General features: G+C 35.0%; 1 protein-coding gene across 2 annotated transcripts in view; it reads right to left on the minus strand.

Moving 5' to 3' along the window:
• Nucleotides 1-22,819, minus strand: part of so (SIX homeobox 1 protein sine oculis) — a 75,708-nt gene that overhangs the window by 40,805 nt on the left and 12,084 nt on the right. For both annotated transcript variants that reach the window (XM_033471953.2, XM_033471952.2), the window contains exon 3: nt 15,156-15,390. In XM_033471953.2, coding sequence (XP_033327844.1) covers nt 15,156-15,390 — 235 coding nt within the window. The remainder of the gene's footprint in view (nt 1-15,155; nt 15,391-22,819) is intronic.

Consider the following 22,819-nt stretch of genomic DNA (forward strand, 5'->3'; position numbering starts at 1 on the left):
ACTAAAACGTGCGAAACATGATTTGCATTGTTTTGTAAGGTGTAAAATTGCAATTTCCCTGTGTCGCGTATACAGAGTGTTCCAGAATGTTCCTTGCGTGATTTCAAGCAACTTTTTCCTTTGCGAAAATGCGATCCGAAGCTTCGTTAACGAGTTATCAACGAAAAACGCGGGCCAATCGGAGCGCCAGTGCGGCCGGCGCTCCGCCCACGCGGCCAATGCCGTGTCGCGCCGGCCGTGTGACGCAGTGGTAGTGGACGCAAGGGCGGGGCGTCAGCCGTACGCGATCGCTCATCGGTCAGCGTTTTTCGCTGATAACTCGTGAACGAAGTCTCGTAGATCATTTTCGCAAAGGAAAAAGTTGCTTCAAATCACCTCAGGAATCCTTCATTTCGCGCTTGAACAATAATTTTGGGAAATCCTGTATAAATAACGCCTTAATGCACAAATGTTTTCTGTACGAGCTGTATAATCAATTTATTCTAGTTGTTCTCAGTCGATCGTTGATTAAAAAATTGTATTAATTATATTAATATTACTAATATTAATAATATTAATAATTATAATATTTAATAATAATAAATATTAATAGTTATATTAATTATTATATAATTTACGATATTTATTATTATCGACGATCACTAAACTATAAAAACGAGCCACGAGACTCTAATAATCACATATCCTCTTCCCAAATCTGCCTCTTTCTGTACGCAATCTTAACGCGAATCCGGGAGAAATTACCATACAACAAAAATTCAACTGTGCAATTAACCGCCGCGATGTTAAAAATTATCAAAGCAGCGCGTTTTGCACGAGAGAACGTCTCGCCATCAACTTTCGAAAGTTTCGCGTGTCTCATTAATTTCACGAATTCAATCACGTCATCGAAAATGTAATCGAACACCGTCGAGAAAGATTGCACTGCGTGCAACATAAACAAAAGATTAGGATGCAGGGTAGAGGCTTGAGAAAGTTTCGGCTCCGTTTCGTTCTCGATTGCCAGAAAAGCGCAACGGGACGACATTCGAGGATGAATAAAATCGCGCCGGTTAAAAGAGAAGAAGCTGATAAAACCGACAGCCGGCGCCGCCGCCCAGATACGTGTATCTCGCGATCAGCATCTTTCTGTCTCGTTATCGTCCGCGGCGCGTTACTCTGTTTCGCGCGCACGTTCGGTCATCGGACACCGATGGCTACCAGACACGACAAAGCGAACGGATTTTTTTTTCTGCTTCCGACAGCAGTGTCGAAGGGACAACGAGATGACCCGAGACCGAGAACAATTGCTGTGCATTGCTGAGGGCGGGCGACACGATTATCTCTTTTACGTCATCCGAAAGATTTTCGTTATTTAAGGAGGTATTCTGGGGTGAATTTTCGAAGAAAACGACTCGATTTTGCACTTTGTCGAAGAATACAGTCTCGAAAATATGTTTACGAAATCTCTTGTATTAAAGACTGAATTCTTAAAGAGGTTTGAGTTAGCTTTAATTAATTACTTTAAAGTAACATTTTCGAATTTGTGAAAATATTATTAAAATATTAAAGAGTATTGAAATATTAAAATATTAAAATATTGAAATATGAAAATATTAAATATTAAATTTGGAAAATATTAAACAATTCAAATAGATTTTAGTAATAATACACCTTTTCGAATCGATCTATCGAACTTACTCCGAAAATTTTAATAGTTTCCTATACATATATAGATTCTATTGTTCTCCTGACGAGAAACTCGGAACAAAGTGAACAATAGCCCATGTGCCTATATAAATTTTAGTTTAGTACCTTGTATAGAGATCACGTAATCTGACGTGAAATTTGAGACAATTTTCTGTTACAGCGTTGCCCCTTTTCTTCACATTTTGGCGATAAGAAATCGATTGATGATAATAATCGATGTATTATATTATTATATTAAAAAAATATATATATATTATGTTAAATACGAGTGACGAAAAAGTAATTGGCGTCGCACTGCTTACGTTTCGAATTTTAATTTGACCGAATGAAATAGTTTATATTTAATAAATATATGATGTACATAAATGTATATAAATATAGATATAATATGTAAATATAAATATAATATATTATAAATATGAATATAATATTACAAATATAAATATAATATAATATAATATAATATAATATAATATAATATAATATAATATAATATAATATAATATAATATAATATAATATAATATAATATAATATAATATAATATAATATAATATAATATAATATAATATAATATAATATAATATAATATAATATAATATAATATAATATAATATAATATAATATAATATAATATAATATAATATAATGTAATATAATATGAATATAATATAATATTAACAAAAAGACGTCGTGCATCCTTAAAAAACATGTTCAAAAACTGTTTCCACGTTTTCATACAAACAACTGGTTAACCAAAGACAATAAAGTGCTCGACGAAGAAAGCAGTAAAATCCGATGATAATCTTCGTCCGTTCTCGCGCAACATTTCAGAAAATCGAGACCGGGTAACCTAACCCTTTATCTGGCAAAGACACGGAGGCAGCATGAAACGTAAATAAGTCGCGGATCTCGCGGCTCCGGGACACACAACGGTAAGCAATTCTTATCGCCTCGCACCGTTGCACCAGTCACAATTTTTTTTCTGTTTCTTTTTCTTTTTCTTTTTATTCTCGTTCGGCCATTGCGGCGGCCTGGTAGTCCACGTGTGACTCATTAATTCCACGAAATCGAATCTAAATCGTAGCGCATACATATTTTCGTTTCGGTGAATTGATCTCGTCATGCCGCGATCGGTGGAGGTAGGGGGGGGGGGGGAGGGACAGCATTCCGCGTACCATAATCGAGAACAGTAGACTACACACCTTCGTACAACAGTGTACAATAAATTCTCTTTAATTGACGCACTATGATTGCACACGAAAATTAGCAAACTCGAGCGACTCGGGCAAATCGAACAGGATTGTTCGATTATTATTATTCGAGGAGCGAGGCTCGAATAATCGCATCGCCTATTGCTTAAATTCTTCAATTTTAATCATGAAAAGCTGGAGGACAATTAGGGAGAAATTACTGTTATTATATTGTTATAGGTGAATCACTGAAGTCATATTAAGATGCAAAATAAATGTGTGTTACTTGTAGGTAATTGTTTCTAAATTGCAGACTATTTTTACTTCGCATAAAGAATGCAGTTTATTCACGAGAGAGAGAGAAAGAGAGTTGCAGTATCTATATTATATTACATAATATAACCTTAATCTATGGTATTCTTTAATATTTAGCTATTCTATTCTTTAATATTAATCTATTCTCTATTCTTTAATATTAACTTATTCTATTCTTTAATATTAACCTATTCCATTGTTTAATATTAATCTATTCTATTCTTTAATATTTACCTATTCTATTCTTTAATATTAACCTATTCCATTGTTTAATATTAACCTATTCTATTCTTTAATATTACTCTATTCTTTAATATTAATCTATTCTTTAATATTAATCTATTTAATAAAATAGGTTAATATTAAAATAGAGAAAAGATACATATAATAGAATAGATTAATATTAAAGAATAGAATGAAAGAATGTAAATATATCAGATTTTAATTAAAATATTACAGAATAGAATAGATTAATATTAAAATAGAGAATCTATAATAGAATAGATTAATATTAAAATAGAGAATATATAATAGAGTAGATTAATATTAAAATAGAGAATCTATAATAGAATATATCAATATTAAAATACAGAATACATAATAGAATATATTAATATTAAAAGAGAGAATATATAATAGAATATACTAATATTAAAGAGTAGAACGATAGAATGCAAATATATCAGATTTCAATTAAAATATTAAGGAATAGAACGATAGAGAATGCAAATACATCAAATTTCAACAAAAATATCAAAGAATAGTACGGAATAATATCAAAACAGAGAATATACAATACAATAGATTAACATTAAAGCACAGAACGAAAGCACATAAATACCCCAAATTTCAATTAAACTCATCAAGGAACGGAACAGATCAACATTAAAAATAAATTTCGTCCAAAATAGAATTCCGAACGTACGGTGCCTAAAAAAAAAAGAAAAAAGAAAGATCGCCCCGCAGTAAACGGTCTCACAAGTAAACGGCGTGTCTATTACACGATCCGTGTGTACGAGGGTTAAATTATCGAAGGTTGTTGCTTCTCGGCGGGAGAACTTCAAATCACGCGAACCTTTGAATAAATCGTCTGTTCTTCCGTCCGCGTATTACATGCATATATACGTGTACGTAAACGGCGTACAATATCGGGTCTAAACGGGGCCGTTAAATCGTTCGATAAGAGCTCCCCGGGGAGACTACACCATGCGTCCCGGTGTCGGGAGGTTTTTTGCCCGATACGAACGCCCACGAGACGCCCCAGTCCCGCGGGGCCCGATATATGTATATATATATATATATATACATATATACCGAAACCACGTTTCCGCCCCCGCCGAGTGATCCAGCTTTAATTCGGATCAGCTTGCGGGCCGACTCGCAGCGAACGGTTGCTGAAAGGACGTCTGTTGAACTCGTCGATTGCCATAAGAATTTTCGAAACCTCTATTTTAATATTAATCTATTCTATTATAGATTCTCTATTTTAATATTAATCTATTCTATTATATATTCTCTATTTTAATATTAATATATTCTATTACATATTTTCTATTTTAATATTAATCTATTCTATTATATATTCTCTATTTTAATATTGATATATTCTATTATATATTCTCTATTTTAATATTAATATATTCTATTATATATTCTCTATTTTAATATTAATCTATTCTATTATATATTCTCTATTCTAATATTAATATATTCTATTATATATATTCTCTATTTTAATATTAATATATTCTATTATATATTCTCTATTTTAATATTGATATATTCTATTATATATTCTCTATTTTAATATTGATATATTCTATTATATATTCTCTATTTTAATATTAATCTATTCTATTATATATTCTCTATTTTAATATTGATATATTCTATTATATATTCCCTATTTTAATATTAATATACTCTATTATATATTCTCTATTTTAATATTAATATACTCTATTATATATTCTCTATTTTAATATTGATATATTCTATTATATATTCTATATTTTAATATTAATCTACTCTATTATATATTCTCTATTTTAATATTAATCTACTCTATTATATATTCTCTATTTTAATATTAATCTATTCTATTGTATATTCTCTATTTTAATATTAATCTATTCTATTATATATTTGCTATTTTAATAATAATCTACTCTATATTATAGATTCTCTATTTTAATATTAATCTTCTCTATTCTTTAATATTTTGAAATCTGACATATTTATATTCTCTTAAAATGAGAATTAATTACGTACGTTTCGCGGCCGATCGGATCTGTTGCGAATCGTTGCCTCGCGAACCAGGTGGAGAATGCGAGTAGTATTGGTTGATGTCAGTAGTATCGGTCGACTATGGTCAGACACGCGAGCAGGTAAGAGTACGGTATATTGTTTGAATTGTCTCGAATAAATATTTAATCGGGACATAAGTTGTTCGAATGAATAATTTCTGGTGTTTTATATTTCGAATAATAATTATTGTTCGTTACGAATTGGGACAATTGTTATTGTAATTTCTTATTTATTAGCATTTATTGTCTGGTTATTTATTCGATGTTTGTTCGAATAGTTGTTTCTTTTTCGAATGAGATACTTTGATCGAATTAATTGTAGAGAATGAAAATGGTTAAATTATCTGAAATAACAATGGTGAATGATTGTTGAATGTTTCTTAGATTTTAATTAATTCTCATTTTATGAGAATGTAAATGTGTCAGGTTTTAAAGTTGAAATATTAAAAGGGGAATATATAGAATAGATTAATATTGAGATAGGGAATATATATATATATATATATATATAGTATAGAATAGATTAATGTATAATTATTAATCGTAATATTTTATCTATATAATCTATATTTTATCTATGTAATAGAATAGATTAATATTAAAATAGAGAATATATAATAGAACATAGAATAAAACAGATTTATATTTCTTATTATTATTAATATTAATATTTTATCTATGTAATAGAATAGATTAATATTAAAGAATAGAATGATAGAATGCAAATATATCAGATTTTAATTAAAATATTGAAGAATAGTCTAGATTAATATTAAAATAGAGAATATATAATAGAATAGATTATATATAATACTAAAAAATAGAATAAAATAATATTAATATATCAAATTTTAATTAAAATATTAAAGTATAGAATATATTAATATTAAAATAGAGAATATAGAATAGAACACGTTAATATATAATTCTCAATATTAATATTTTGTCTATATATAACAGAATAGATTAATATATTAAAGAATATATTAAAGAATAGAATATATTAATATTAAAATATAATATTATAATAGAATACCCATATAATCATCACTCGACGCTCTAATTCCTCCCTCAAACCCTCGACGGTGTCGAAATCAAGGCTTCGAAGGGTGGCCATAGAATCAAATTTACATCGTCGCTCTCAAAAAAAGAAATCATCCTCAAAATTGTCAAACATATATTTCCATCAACCAACAATCGTCACGATGACGCAAAGAGAAGCAAGGCAGCCGAAAACCGTGCAAACAAACAATGTTCTCCGATCGATCGTTCGATCAAACAGCTTTCGAACAGTTCGCTCGCGCGCACGCGTAGCGAATTACCTGCAGAAGGCGAGGGTGCAGGAGGACGGTATGAATGCTTTGTGGGATTTCCTGTAATTAATATGCCGCGAATGATGCCATGCGTATCCACGATACCCCCAAAGCCATCGGATAGGACTATAGGAGCCTCCACCGCGGCTCTCTCCCCCTCTCTCTCTCTCTCTCTTGGTCTCTCTATCGCTCGCTCGCTTTCTCGGTCTCTCTATCGCTCTCTCTCTCTCCCTTAGTCTCTCTATCGCTCTTTCTCTCTCTCCTGGTCTCTCTATCGCTCTCTTTCTCTCTCCCTTAGTCTCTCTATCGCTCTTTCTCTCTCTCCTGGTCTCTCTATCGCTCTCTCTCTCTCTCCCTTAGTCTCTCTATCGCTCTTTCTCTCTCTCCTGGTCTCTCTATCGCTCTCTCTCTCTCTCTTGGTCTCCCTATCACTCTCTCTCTCTCTCTCTCTCTCGGTCTCTCTATCGCTCTCTCTCTCTCTCTCTCTCTTGGTCTCCCTATCACTCTCTCTCTCTCTCTCTCTCTCTCGGTCTCTCTATCGCTCTCTCTCTCTCTCGGTCTCTCTATCGGTGGCTCTCCTCCCCTGTTTCTCTCTGACCTTCCGTCTCCGCTCATGGGAATACACAGAAGCCATAAGAAATTCGATACGTTCCCCGTGGCGTGACACGGCTGTGCACTGGACTGGGCCTCGCCACGGTGGTGCTTCCCACTTCCTCCCTCGCGAAATTCTCGACGAGTAGAGAAGTGGCGCGCGCGCGCGCGTCTGTCTCTATCCCGGGGCCACCGCGCGATTCGCATCGACGGATTCACCACCGAAATCGAGGCGTCCACCGGTTTCCTCCGGCTTTTATTTCTCTCTCTTTCTCCCCCTTCCTTTTTTGTGTCCCTTTTGCTCCGTTCGTCGCTTTCGAATATTTATGGTATCCATCGATTCGGGAACGAACGTTTCGCCGTTCGGTCGTTTCCATCACGCGCCATTAAACGAGACCGTGGCACCGGAAGCGAGGCTCCCGGGGACTGTTATAATAATTGAAATTTTTGGAACCAGTATATCTTTGCTTTTGCTTTTGTATATTAACCATTTTTTAACTGCGGACGTTCGAATTTGTGACAACTACTCGCTGAAATATATTGTTTGTAAAGTGAATGTAGTATTCTACATAGTATTCTCTATAGTACTCGTCTTGGAGAAGTGACAATATATTTCGTGTCACGACGAGTATACTCGTCATAGAGAAGTGGCAGTATTTTGTGTCATGACGAGTATGCTCGTCATGGAAAAATGACAGTATTTTGTGTCACGACGAATATATTCGTCATGGAGAACTGGCAATATTTTGTGTCACGACGACTACACTCGTCATAGAAAAGTGGCAGTATTTTGTGTCATGACGAGTATACTCGTCACGAATAACTCTGATAGTATTTTATGTCACGACGAGTATACTCGTCATAGAAAAATTGCAATATTTTCGTATCACGACGAGTATACTCGCCATAGAAAAATTGCAATATTTTCGTATCACGACGAGTATACTCGTCATAGAAAAGTTGCAATATTTTCTGTCACGACGAGTATACTCGCCATAGAAAAATTGCAATATTTTCTGTCACGACGAGTATACTCGTCGCGTGTAAAAAGTAGCGGCCACTGGCTACATAAATTGTAATTTCAGTGAAAACCAAAACACATTCTCAAATTTCAAGATGTTTACAATATTTCGAAGTTGCTCATCGAAATTATCAAAATTATTTAAGAAAGGAAAAATCGACGTAGACAATTTTTATTTTCCACAAAGATTTGCAGTCTGCCAAGCAATAAAAACGTCGTATATTGTGTATATGTGTGTGTGTCAAAGAATTAAAAAATCTCCTTCCCTCCACCCAATATTAACTCGTAAATATAAATAAGAAAATAATAAGTAATATAAATAAATTGTTATTTTACATAAATATCCGCAGACCATTTTTACTATAGTCTGCATACAATAACATTCTTAGAATTGTTTCTAACGGACTCTTCGTGGTGCCAACAATCTCGAAAGAGAAAAAAAGAAATATAAAAACGATAATTTTTTGTGCAGCAATGTTAGGTTTAGCTTGAAACAAAGTATATGTTTCACATTTCCCTGGATATTTTCTTCTAGTTATCCGACGAATTTTATTAAGGAGATACGCAAGGTAAACATAGGGGGCGGGAGGAGGGGGGGGGGGAATACGGAACCATCGTAATATCTTCATAGAGAAGGAACGGTATTAGTTTCTGCGAAGCAATAAATCATCGGATACGTGACATCTGAACAGTGAAGACGTCTCGTACAAACCCTTTGACTGGCGCAGGCGGTCATATAAGTGCCTTGAAAATTTGCTTTGATGTGCTGTTGACGTGTCCGTAGGTGCCCGGAAAATCGTGTCAGAAATTATTACAACGAACTTATGTAAAATATGATTCACGTTCCCGAGTATTTCGATATAAGTCTGGAAATACGAGATGCCGAGGTGTCTCGTTGTTTGTCGTGTTAGTTACTTAATAATAATAATAACAATAATAATAACAGTAATAACAATAATAATAAGAATAATTTCTGTTTCCAAGCTGGAGGTCAATTATTTTGTATTATTATTTTATTATTAGGGTCAATTATTTTGTATTATTATTTTATTATTAGGGTCAATTATTTTGTATTATTATTATTATTAGGACCAATTAGTTTAGGCCAGATCTACGTTTTTATAGTAATTGAACTGTTTTAGGGTCAATTATTTTGTATTATTATTATTATTAGGGTCAATTAGTTTAGGTCAGATCAACGTTTTTATAGTAATTGAACTGTCTTAGGGTCAGTTATATCGTATTATTATTTTTAGAGTCAATTATTTCGTATTATTATTATTAGTATTATTATTAAGGTCAATTAGTTTAGTCCAGACCTACGTTTTTATACTAATCGAATTGCTTTACCAAGTTAATTAAATCGGAGTGTGTTCACTTATAACAAGACCGCGGATTTATACAGGATATCCCCAAAAAAGCCTCGCGATCCAGAAATAGAAGATTCCTCAGCTAATTTGCAGTAACTTTTTCCTCAGCGAAATCGCAATCCGAGGCTTCGTTAACGAGTTATCAACGAAAAACGCGGACCAATCGTAGCGCTAGTGCGGCCGGCGCTCCGCCCACGCGGCCAATGCCGCGTCGCGTCGGCCGTCTGACGCGGCGTGGGGCGTGGCGTCGGCCGCACGCGATCTCTCATTGGTCTCGCGCGTTTTTCCTCGATAACTCGTAAACGAAAGCTCGGATCGCATTTTCGCTGAGGAAAAAGTTGCTTCGAATCACCTCGCGAACCCATCGCTTCAAGGAAACACAATAATTTCCGGACACCCTGTATATATAACAACGATTCCGTTCACGCGAAAATAGAATCCGCGAGCGAAGGAGAACGCGACGAGAACGCGTTCCGACGAAGATCTCCGATACGGCCGCGGGCCGTTTGAAACGCGTCTTTAGGCCTCGCTAAAGACAGAGGAATGCGGATAATTTGATGCTTTTTTCCTCGGCTGAAAAGCAACATTTCCTTTCTTTTTTGGTTTTTATTCGGCTGCCACATGGATGAAGGGATCCCTTGAACGAGATTTCGGGTTTCTTTTGTTCTTGGCGTGCTGCAAAAAAAAAAGAGGAGAGGAAAATGGAGAAGGCGGCGGCGGCCGCGGCTCGAGGCGCGGCCGCGCAAAAAAACCGAACAGCAGTTTCTGTATGATTTCAGTGATGCCAGGAGGGTAGAAGGAAGGGGGGGGGGGTAGTATACATTATAACGGGACCTAAATCGACTCCGAGCAGGCCGAGAATTTTAACACTTTCCGGCCGTGGGTAATGAAGCTTCGATTAAGCGCGGCGTCAGCGGCTCGTGTTACGCCTCGGCCGATTTCGTCTCGGCTCGAAAATTGCGGGCTTGCGAATGGCGTGAAAATTAATATCACGTGTTTTTAAGCTCCGATCGTTCTCGGCAGGGCTCGTGTTCCCCGTTTGTACGTTATTGGCCTGGAACGTCGTAAGTAGCGCAATCGTTCTTCTGCGAATCTTTCGCGCCTCGAACGAACTCTGATCTGAATCGAAGTACTACTGATAATTTAATATAATAATTATTGTTATTTAATTTGAAATAATTGTAATGGCAAGGATTTATAAAGAATAATAGTTTAATTTAAGGTGATAGTAGTAATGATAATTTTTATAAAGAATAATAATTTAATTTAACATAATAATAATAATAATTTTCATTACTTAATAATTTTGCAACTTTTATAACGAACAGTATATTTAACACGTAGCTACATCAAATTTATGTTGAATTTATATTGAATTATATTGAATTATATTGAATTATATTGAATTATATTGAATTATATTGAATTATATTGAATTATATTGAATCATATTGAGTTATATTGAATTATATTGAATTAGATTGAATTTATTTTGAATTATATTGACTTATATTGAGTTATATTGAGTTATATTGAATTTATATTAACTTATATTGAATTATAGTGAATCATATTGAATCATATTTAATCATATTGAATTTATATTGAGTTATATTGAATTTATATTGAATTATATTGAATTATATTGAATTATATTGAATTATACTGAATCATATTGAGTTATATTGAGTTATATTGAATTTATATTGAGTTATATTGAATTTAAATTGAATTATATTGAATTATATTGAGTTATATTGAATTTATATTGAATAATATTGAGTTATATTGAATCATATTGAATCATATTGAACCATATCGAATCATATCGAATCATATTGAACCATATTGAATCACATTGAACCGTACCGAACTATATTGAATCGAAAAAATATGAAAAACAGCTTCCACTTATTCCAACTTGAAAAAACAAATACCAACTAGCCGAAACATCTCATTGTTCAAGCGAAACGTGTCACCATTTCGACAACAAAATCGCGAATTGTTCACAATAATTCCAATTATTCCTAACAATACCTATCATTAATCGTTTCGCAATTCCAAAGGAACACGCAAACAAATAAGCCAAATATGCAACATTTGCATAATTCATAAACAGCGCCGCGCTATTTGCCGGCCGACATCGACGACAACGGTCACAGTGTTAAATAAATCGCGCGAATAAACAACGCGTGAAATAAACAATCTATGAGAAATTTCGCGTTCGTAAAACTGCGAACGAGCTGCGGCGAATCGTACACCTTGCCTCTTTTTTTCTCGTCGGAAGCAACGTTACGAGTAACAAGCAACGACTGTTTTCGTAAACAAACGAAATTGTTTGAAAAAATAGTCGAACGTATCGTCGCTGGACAACTTTCGTTGTAATGTTCGCGGGGCGTTCGAGGAATGCGACGGGATCGTGAAACGTCCGGTGAAATCGAGCGAAACGGCGAGGGGCGTAGTCGGAAAATTTTCGAGGAAATGTCGGGAGAACGCGACGAGAATCGCGTCGCGACGCGAGGGCGCGAGGAACAAGCAGAGCGCCTACGTTACGCAGTTATGAGGCCGTCTTCGAGATTGCTCGGTCGTGTCTAAAATCGGATATAGAGCAACGACCTTCCAAACAACATGAAACTCCTACGCCTGCGCCCGCCACCGAATTCCGCGGATATCAACCGCGGCCGCTCCGTCGATTAACTTCGAACAAGGCCGCCCGCGGCGAATATTGTGCGCTCGATAGAAATGCGCGCGGACAAACGGTGCACAGATTCTGCCGTGAATATCCACGTTTATACCGGAAAAGTCTCCCTAATTGACGCTCGGATTTTACAGGGATTTTTCTCTAATTTGCGTTAAGATCCGGCGAAAAAATGGACGATTTTGGGAACAGGGGATACGATTGTTCGAGCCTCGCGACTCGCAATATAATATAACATTATTATATAATATTAAATAACAATATTATTATAAAATATTAAATAACAATATAATATAACAACATTGTAGTATAATATTATTATATTTAACATAATTATATAACAATATTTTTATGTAACATTGTTATATTTAACAATATAATATAACAACATAATATAACAGTATTATATAACATTATATAACAGTATTATTATATAATATCGTTATATTTAACAATATTATATAACAATATAATATAATAATATTATTGTAAGATATCGTTATATTTAACAATATTATCATGCAATATTATATAACAATCTTATTATACAAAACTAAATAACAATATTATGCAATATTATATAACAATATAATATAATACAATTATATAACAAGGTGATATAACAATATAATATAACAGTATCATAACAATATAATATAACAGTATTATATAACTATTATATAACTATTGTTATTTAATATTGTTATATTTAACAATGCTGTTATTTAATATTGTTATATATATTTAACAATATTGTTATATTTAACTACATTGTATAATATTATTGTACAACATTGTTGTACAATATTATATTATGTAACAATATAATATAACAATATTATATTATATAACAATATAACAATATTGTATAATACAACAATACTATATTATATAACAATATAATATAATACAATTATACAACAACATTACATAACAATATACTTTACAACGACAACATATTACATTTCGAAATTCAATTACACGAAACATCAATGTTGGAAATTTACCAATTCGCTCGAAAAGTTCACCAACGGAAAGTTTCACCAATTGTCAACGACTATAATAACGAGACGGGGAGGCTCGAATATAATCGTGTCTCCGCTTCCCAAATTGTCCATTCTCGTGCGGAATCCGAGCGTCAATTAGGGAGAATTTATTGTATTTCGGTTTCGGTACGGCTATATCTCAGAGAAGAACGGATGGAGCATTTATACTATCGGTGTACGCCGGACAACGACAAACGACAAGTGGCCACCGTTTCAAAATGTATCTCGGATTGATTTGCGCTGCACGGCTCTATTATTAGGCGAACGGGAAGACAATAGAGAAAAAGGGAACACGTCGTTCCGCGGTCCGTGACAATTTAGAATAAAGAGCTTTAAAAGAAAAATATGCGCTGGATAGTGAATCTTATTGGAATAGTTTGTTAACAATTATTTTAATTGAGGGGGTATTTTAATATAGAACTTTGGAGAAATTAATTTTTCTTTATTTCATTTTCTGAGAGTGGAAATATATAGTCTTTGAAAACATTTCTTCCACAGTGAATATATAATATAATAATATATTAGTATATTAATATATTATTACTATTATATAATAGTATATTAATATATTATTACTATTATATAATAGTATATTATATTATATATTCACTACCACAGTGAATATATAATATAAAAATATATTAGTATATTAATATATTATTACTATTATATAACAGTATATTATATTATATAGTATATATTATATTCACTATGGTAGAAATATTTTTTCTATATATTATATTCTATTATTACATTATAATTCTATTATATAGAAATATATAATAGAAAACTATTGTTCAAGTTTCGTTTATTAGGATATAATTGCTTACAATTGCGTAATAAATTTGTTACGTTATTTCTTTGTTGAATTTACGTAGGCTATGAAAGCTTTTCTTAGGCACACTATGCGATTATTGTTGCAAGAAGAAAAGTTTCGTGCGACCACACAATTTCCTAAAACGTGAAATCGCGCAACGCGTGAACGTATAGTCCTCGCGCGACAAGAAGGCACCTTCGCGTTTACGTTTCCCCCTCCTACTAGCCGCCCCACTGCCGCAGCTATCGGCCGCTATTGACCAATGGCGATCTTCGTCGTTATAATATATAATATTATTAATATATATTATATATTATTATATTTTAGTATTATATTACATTTATATTATATTATTATATTATATTTATTATATAATAATTAATATATTTATATCATATTTATCATATAATAATTCCTTTTTCTATATTTTACTATCATATTACAATATATTTATATTTCCTTTATCATGTAATAATTGCTATATCAATATCATTATTATTATTATATTACAATATATTTGCATCATAATAATACAATAATACGAAAATTCGTGCGACACGATTACGTTAAAAAATTCTCGCGATGAAACAAATCCAAATTGAATTCCCAATAATCCCAATACAATCTTCGCCGTCTTCGTCTTTCTCTCGCGATATTTTTGGCGCCGAATCAAATTCGAATCAGGCAACAAATTATGGCGGCGACAATCGTCGTACGTCGGCGCGGAATAGGCGCCGACAATTGTTCTCGCCGCTCTAAACAAATAATGAACAATGAAAAAATACATAAATAAATACCTGTGCTCGGCCGCGCGGTCCCGTTGCCGCCTGTTCTTGAACCAGTTGCTGACCTGCGTGGTGGTGAGGCCCGTTGTTTCCGCCAATTCCCGCTTCTCGCGGGGCGATGGATACGGATTGGTCGCGTACCAATCGCGGAGCACGCTCCGCGACTTCTCCTTGAAGCAGTAGGACATCTCCTCGCCGTCCCAGATCGTTCTCGGCAGGGGAAACTTACGGCGCACGCGATACTTCCCTGCAATTCAAACCGTGTCCGGTGAAATTCGCGTTCCACGCGCGTCCGAACGCCGTTCAAATTCGCATTTTTTCGACTAAAATGCAACGAGGTCTTCTCGACGATCCGCTCGTCGCTTCGAAATCGAATTCTTATGCGCGGTTTCCGCGTGAAAGAAATTCTAGGAAAATTCGCCTCCCGCTCTTAATAATCTCGGTTGCTTCAATTCCGATTTAAATATCGAGCAGAATTATTTTCATTGATCGTAATCTTAATTTGCAATTTTAAAGTGCTATTTTTCTGTATTAAAATACTATTTTTCTGTATATGTACAGGATATCTGATTTTTTAGACGGTATTCTTTGCACGATTGTCTCTATAAAAATGAAATTTCGTTGATATTATATCGCCACGAATGGAAAAGTAATTAGTTCATATTCTTCTATACAGGAATTTCCATAATTATGTTAACACTTGGAATGGAATGATTCCTCAGGTGATTTGAAGCAACTTTTTCCTTAGCGGAATTGCAATCCGTCGCTTCGTTTACGAGTTATTAACGAAAAACGTGGGCCAATCGAAGAGCGAGTGCGGCTGGCGCCACGCCCTCGCGACCACTGTTGCTGCGTCAGGCGACCGGCGCGACACGGTACTGGTCTTCCATTGGTCAGTGTTTTTCGTTGATAACTCGTAAACGAAGCCACGGAGAACATTTTCGCAAAGGAAAAAGTTGCATCGAATGACCTCAGGAATCTCCCCTTTCCGGGTGTTAACGTAATTATGGGACACTGTATTTGTACGACTCTTCTTTATAATTTAATTCGTAGAACTTTGATTTATGGCTTAATTTGTAGAACTTTTATTTATGGCTTAGAGTTCATAGAACTTTTATTTATGGCTTAGTTCATAGAACTTTTATTTATATTTTAATTAATATAACTTTTATTTATATCCTTGGTTTATAGAATTTTTAATTATATTATGATTCGTGGAACTTTAATTTATATTTTAATTAATATAACTTTTATTTACATTTTAATTCACAGAAATTATATTTCTCTCTTAATTAATAGAACTGTTATTATTATTTCACAACTTCGAATTCGTTAAACGGGATCCAATAAAACGGCCGATGATTTTCACAGAGAATCATAACTTTTTCCTTGCCAGGAAAATCGCCTCGCCTCGTCTCGCCTCGCCGGGACGCGGTCATTAATTACGAAGTAAACCGCGTCAAGTCAAGGGTGGATTACGTGATTTACGTTAAAGACAGCGAGGCATCGAAATAACGTCGCGATATTTTTGAAACGGTGCACGCAACCGCCACCAACATTTTATTTCTGTCGTTCGATCCGGACACGCTGCGAAACGCACCGCGCGCGCGCGCGCGCGCAATTCGCGTCTCGCCGCCGCCGCAGCGCTTGCGTTCTCGCGAACGGAACAGATTTTTATCGGTTCGATCCGTTTCGGTGTTCCCGTGTAAATGAAGATTAGAACGCCGCTGAGAAACAGCGTCGCCTCGCGTGACGCCGCGTTGAACAAGAAAATCAAAGTGGAATTCCTCAATGGAAACGCGTTTGGTATGCGCGCGCGCGCGCGCGCGGCCGCTGGCCAACACATTTTGGAAACGCATGCCGATCCGCGAGAGAAGTTATGTCGCGTGACTAAGCGTACGCATTCCGCCAGCGTACAGGTGTGATATATATTCGACGGGTGTTGTTGAGATCGAACGACGACGATTTCTGGATTCCTTGCTTTGAAAAAGAAAAAAAAAAGGAACAGTCGCGTCGAATCGACGAAGATAAGCGAAGACGCTCTAAGAATTATGAGAGAAATCGGAAATGGAGGCAAATATGAAACTGGTTTGATTCTAGAAACGTTGAACGTGAACGCGACGTTTAATTTTATTTCTTTTTAGTCAATTTTACTCGATTTTACTCAATTTTACTCAATTTTACTCAACTTTACTCAACTTTACTCAATTTTACTCAATTTTACTCAATTTTATTCAATTCAATTCTATTCTATTCAATTCTATTCAATTCTATTCAATTCTATTCAATTCTATTCAATTCTATTCAATTCTATTCAATTCTATTCAATTCTATTCAATTCTATTCAATTCTATTCAATTCTATTCAATTCTATTCAATTCTATTCAATTCTATTCAATTCTATTCAATTCTATTCAATTCTATTCAATTCTATTCAATTCTATTCAATTCTATTCAATTTTATTCGATTCTGTTCAATTTTATTCGATTCTGTTCAATTTTATTCGATTCTATTCCATTTTATTCGATTCTATTCGATTCTATTCGATTCTATTCGATCCTATTCAATCCTATTCGACCCTATTCCATTGTATTCGATTCAATTCTATTCAATTCGATTCTATTCAATTCTATTCAATTTTATTCAATTCTATTCAATTCTGTTCAATTCTATTCAATTCTATTCAATTTTATTCCATTTTATTTCATTTCAATTATTTACGGGAAGATCATTTAGTAGGAGAAAAGACAATACGAAGGGCAAAACAAAAGAAAATATTGTATAAATAAATATAATATTATATAATATAATAGATAAGTATAATATAAATATAATACTATATCTACTATCATAAATAAATATAATATAAATATAATATTACATAAATATAACACAATATATTGAATATTTGATAGTCCAAGTTCAATTCAGACAACTCAAACACACCTGCGAGGACGTTAAACAATTCCAACCCTATTTCCTTTTCTAAAAGATAATTTATATAATATCGCATCTGTTCAACAACATTTGACATCTGAGCAACATTAGATCTGAACATCTAGAATAAAAATCTACTATCGAAAAACACTGAACTAAATTTCCGACCAAAAGCAACGAACTCAAACTATGACACACATTAAGAATAATCGAAGAATACCTGCCTAATCTGATAACAATGCAATCTTTATCAAAACGTCTCAAAAAAGAGGAAAGACTCAGACTCAAGTTTCCCGCGAAACAGTGCACTGCCAAATTTCTATATCTCGCATGAAAAAAAAAATCCGCGTTACCAAAGATCCAGAGAACTTTGTCGCACCGGAAATTGTCGGAAGAGGCAGCAAAAACCAGGGAGAGGAGGGGGGATGGTGACAGCGTGTTTTCCTGTTTGCTCTCTGGTTTTAGCGGCCGCGGCAGAAGAGATCGGGTGTCGCGAATTGGTCCGCGAAAGTAAATGGAAAGATCTAATTAGAAACGTCAGCTCGTTAAACCCCGCGATCCTTCTGTTTACAACGCGCGACAGAAATAAAGCTGGCATGGTCCGCGCGAAATTGCGGCGCGCGCGCGCGCTCGCGCGTTTATTTCTCCGCGATATGTTTCCCGCCGGCCGCGGCGGCTATTACGATCGCCGGTGAATTAAATCCAGAGCGTTGTTACAATATCCGCGCTCGCGCCGGTGCTTGTTGTATTTTTAACGCGCGCACGTCAGCGGTGTCAAACGAAATTACGGGGGATCGGAGAGAGGAACCGTAGGAGCGAGAAGGAAAAATCTTTCGTGTATCGGATCCGGAACGGGAATGGTCGGAATAGCCGCGAGACACGACGATGAAATATGTGAATGAAACACGGGTTTCGCCGCGTCGCGGACAACGGCTAACGACTAAATCGCGCAGAAAAATCGCGGAGAAAAATCGCGAAGGAAAATCGCGCAACAAGATCGCGAAGAAAAATCACGCAGAAAAGTCGCGAAGAAAAGTTATGAAGAAAAATCACGCAGAAAAATCGCGAAGAATCGCGCAGAAAAATCGCGAAGAAAAATCGCAAAGAAAGAAAAATCGCGAAGAAAAATCACGATGTATTTTTTCGTAATGCGTGACTTAAATCGCTGGTCACGGATTCGTGCGTGCACGGTATTTTGAGACAGTGAAAATATTCAAAAGATGAATTATCGTTGATTTTCATTAGAATCGTTAAACGGAGAAAGAGAGAACGTTTTATTCAGCATTTATTTGTTGCTGTTGCTAAAGACGATTTTTATTTTGCATAAAAAAACACGGTTTCATTAATTTACAATGCTTTTCTCGGTCATTATGCGACACGGATTTATGCGTTTAGAGCGATTTGAGATGATATTGAAAGAATTTTTAAAGTGGAACAAGTAGAAGAATTTTAAAGAATTTTTGTAATATTAAAGGAAAAATATTAAAAGAACTTTTAAGTGTCAAATTATATTGTTCATCTATTAGAGTTGTTAAAGAAAGAACGTTCTATTTAGCATCAATTTCTTGCAATCAATGCAGACAACAATTTTGATTTTGTACGTACATGGAATGTATGCGAGTATTGGAATGTATGTATGTATGCATGTATTGGAATATTATGCATATATTGGAATATTATGCGTGTATATATTCGCTGGAACGAAGTCACTGTTTGAATACAATAATAATTCGATGTTTCCAGAAACGTCTTTGACTGAAGATAAGGAACGTATCGGATGTGTCGGTGCCTGACTCTGTTGGCTGAACTAAGTGGGAGAGGGGAGGGGGGCTAACCATAACAATCTGAAGATACGAGGGGACGCTGGTTTTGTTTCTGGGGTTCCGAAGTCAGCCGTTGCTGCGATTTCATTGAATTGTGTGCCGTGTAATTAGAGCATTTTATATTATAAAAGCACCAAGTTTTTATTCAATTTTAAACTCATTGCCGATGATAAGGTTAGATTTAGCTTAGATTTAGTTTAGGCTAAACGGATTCATTGCATTGTGCTCTGTATAATAAGGGAATTTTATATTATAAAAGCAGCAAGTTATATTTTTTCAATTTTAAACTCAGTTGATGATAAGGTTAGATTTAGCTTAGGTTTAGCTTAGATTTAGCTTAGGTTTAGCTTAGATTTAGCTTAGGTTTAGCTTAGATTTAGCTTAGGTTTAGCTTAGGTTTAGCTTGTTCATATTAGGACAAAGATCAAATGTAATAAATGAAATTATATAAAATTAATAATCACATTTTAATTTAATGGAGGGTTTATTTAAAATTATCTTAATATATTTAAAAATTATCGACTTTCTTTTTAAATATACATAAATTTGCTTCTCTTTTTTATATTATTTAATGTGCGCTTGCTGTGAGTAAAATTATTATTATTATAGAAAAATACTAGAAAATTTATACCCAAAAATATGAACAACATTACAAAAAGACACGGATGGAAACGCTGTGATAATTTGAATTTAAAAAAGAAGTTAAAAAGCTAAGCTTAAAAAAGTTAAGCGCAATGCGATCCGCGCCACTTTTCTTCCACAATCTCGAAAACGAAGACGAATCGACCTATGGTGTACATAACATTTTTTACTCAGAACAACGGCCCTAACACATTGACATAGTTTGTCTGCTTCGATCTGGCCCACCTCGCATAATTACCTCTTATGCTCGACGCTTATGGTACCAAAAAAATGGGAGCCCCAAAAATGTCTCGCAAACCGGAAATGAGAAGCTCCTGGGATCATTTGAAGTAACTTTTTCCTCAGCGAAAATGCGTATTTTTGTTCTAGCGATGTTCTTTTATACATTTTTCATCGTGTAATAACATCTAAATGTACTATTCAATATTATTGTACAAATAAATACAGGGTGTCTTAAAATTACGTTACTTCCGGGAAATGGAGGGTTCCTCAGATCATTTGAAGCAACTTTCTCCTTTGCGAAAATGTTCCACGACGCTTCGTTTACGAATTATTAACGGAAAAACACTGACCAATGAGAGGCGAGCTCTCGCCTGGCGCTTGGCGGCCGAGCCAACGAGCGCGCGAAGCCCAGCCCCGCTCGTTGGCTCGGCCGCCTTGCGCCAGCATATCTCGCCTCTCATTGGTCGCTCTTTTTTCGTTAATAACTCGTAAACGAAGCCACGGATCGCATTTTCGCAAAGGACAAACTTGCTTCAAATTACCTCGGGAACCTCCCGTTCTCGAATTGCGAGACATTTTCGGGACACCATGCATATTACGATCTCTTGCTATTTTGGAAAAGGAGAAGCTAGTAAAATGCTCAGGATCCCAATTTGCCAGTCGGTTCGGTCGCTTCGAATATTTTGCTTGCTTCCACGCGCGGCAATCAAAGGGAAATAAAAGCGGACCGCGGCCGGTTTGTTTGCATAATAGTGAAGTATTCGACGCGCAGATAATATGTCAGCTGATAAAATTGAAACGGTCGGTTTGTGTATTTCATTTTCTATCAGCAAGAGCAATCAGAAATCCGACGTCTAACTTATAAACCCAGAAGTCTTTCGCGTGACTCACAGATCACGCGTTATATGTGCCGTTATATGTGTGACTGGCTTTCTCGGCTTCGACGGCAGGCTAGACTGCTAAATAAACACTGACACCGTCGAACAAGAGTGTCCATTACTTCTACCTTGTTATTCAGGTAGATTCTGACAAGTTCGCCGCGCGACGCTCGGACGGCGCACAGCGTGGGGTAAAAGGCGCCCGAACGCGTTAAAAAGTCGCGCTTCGTAAACGCCGTTGAAATTACTCATTGAACGTTTGAATCGCGATACGATTGTTTAATTTGCTTTTAATTTGAAGTCGACCACGCGACTTCAAAGAATCCCGTCTCAAGAATGACTGAATTGTACAATTTTTCTTCGCGGTTCCCCTGATTCAATTAATTGCTTTTTTTGGTCATTTAGGTAGCACGAATGTTCAATGTCATTTAATTAAATTTAATTTTTATTTATAGGCTCAGGGACACGTATTTAGTAAAATTCAATTATTCAATTAATATTGGTATTATTATTATTATATATTCAATTAAGATTGGTATTATTATTATATATTCAATTAATATTGATATTATTATTATATATTCAATTAATATTGGTATTATTATTATATATTCAATTAATATTGGTATTATTATTATATATTCAATTAATATTGGTATTATTATTACATATTCAATTAAATATTGATATTATTCAATATTGATTTATAAACTTTGTGCGCACGTAAATTCTCAACGTAGAGAATAAACAAGTTGATGCACAAATATACAATTAGCTTCAAGAATTTTTTTTGAGACACAAATATTATACGATTAGCGTCAAGAAATATATTCTTCAATATATTTCCAAGAAATATTTTTGGCGGCTTCCGCCCTACAGTACGTCACATCGTACAGTATTTCCTCCGTGGCGTCGCACTCGAGCGACTCTTTTACCGTCGCGTCTCTACGTCTGCCATCTCGCGCAACAAATCGCTCCCAAAGGTCTGAGACCGAAGGTCTCTCAAGCGTCGAGACATTGCGGAGGAAATACTGTACCTGGATCGTACAAAACCTCAGACCAGGGCTCGGAATTAAGCGCAGGCAACGCAGCGATGTCGAGGGCCACGCCTCCCGGCTCCCGTCGCAGCGTCTCGCTCTCCCGCGACCGCCTCTTTCGGCACGGAGCGCGTCA

The sequence above is a fragment of the Megalopta genalis genome, chromosome 16, assembly GCF_051020955.1.
Source record: "Megalopta genalis isolate 19385.01 chromosome 16, iyMegGena1_principal, whole genome shotgun sequence".
NCBI lineage: Eukaryota > Metazoa > Arthropoda > Insecta > Hymenoptera > Halictidae > Megalopta > Megalopta genalis.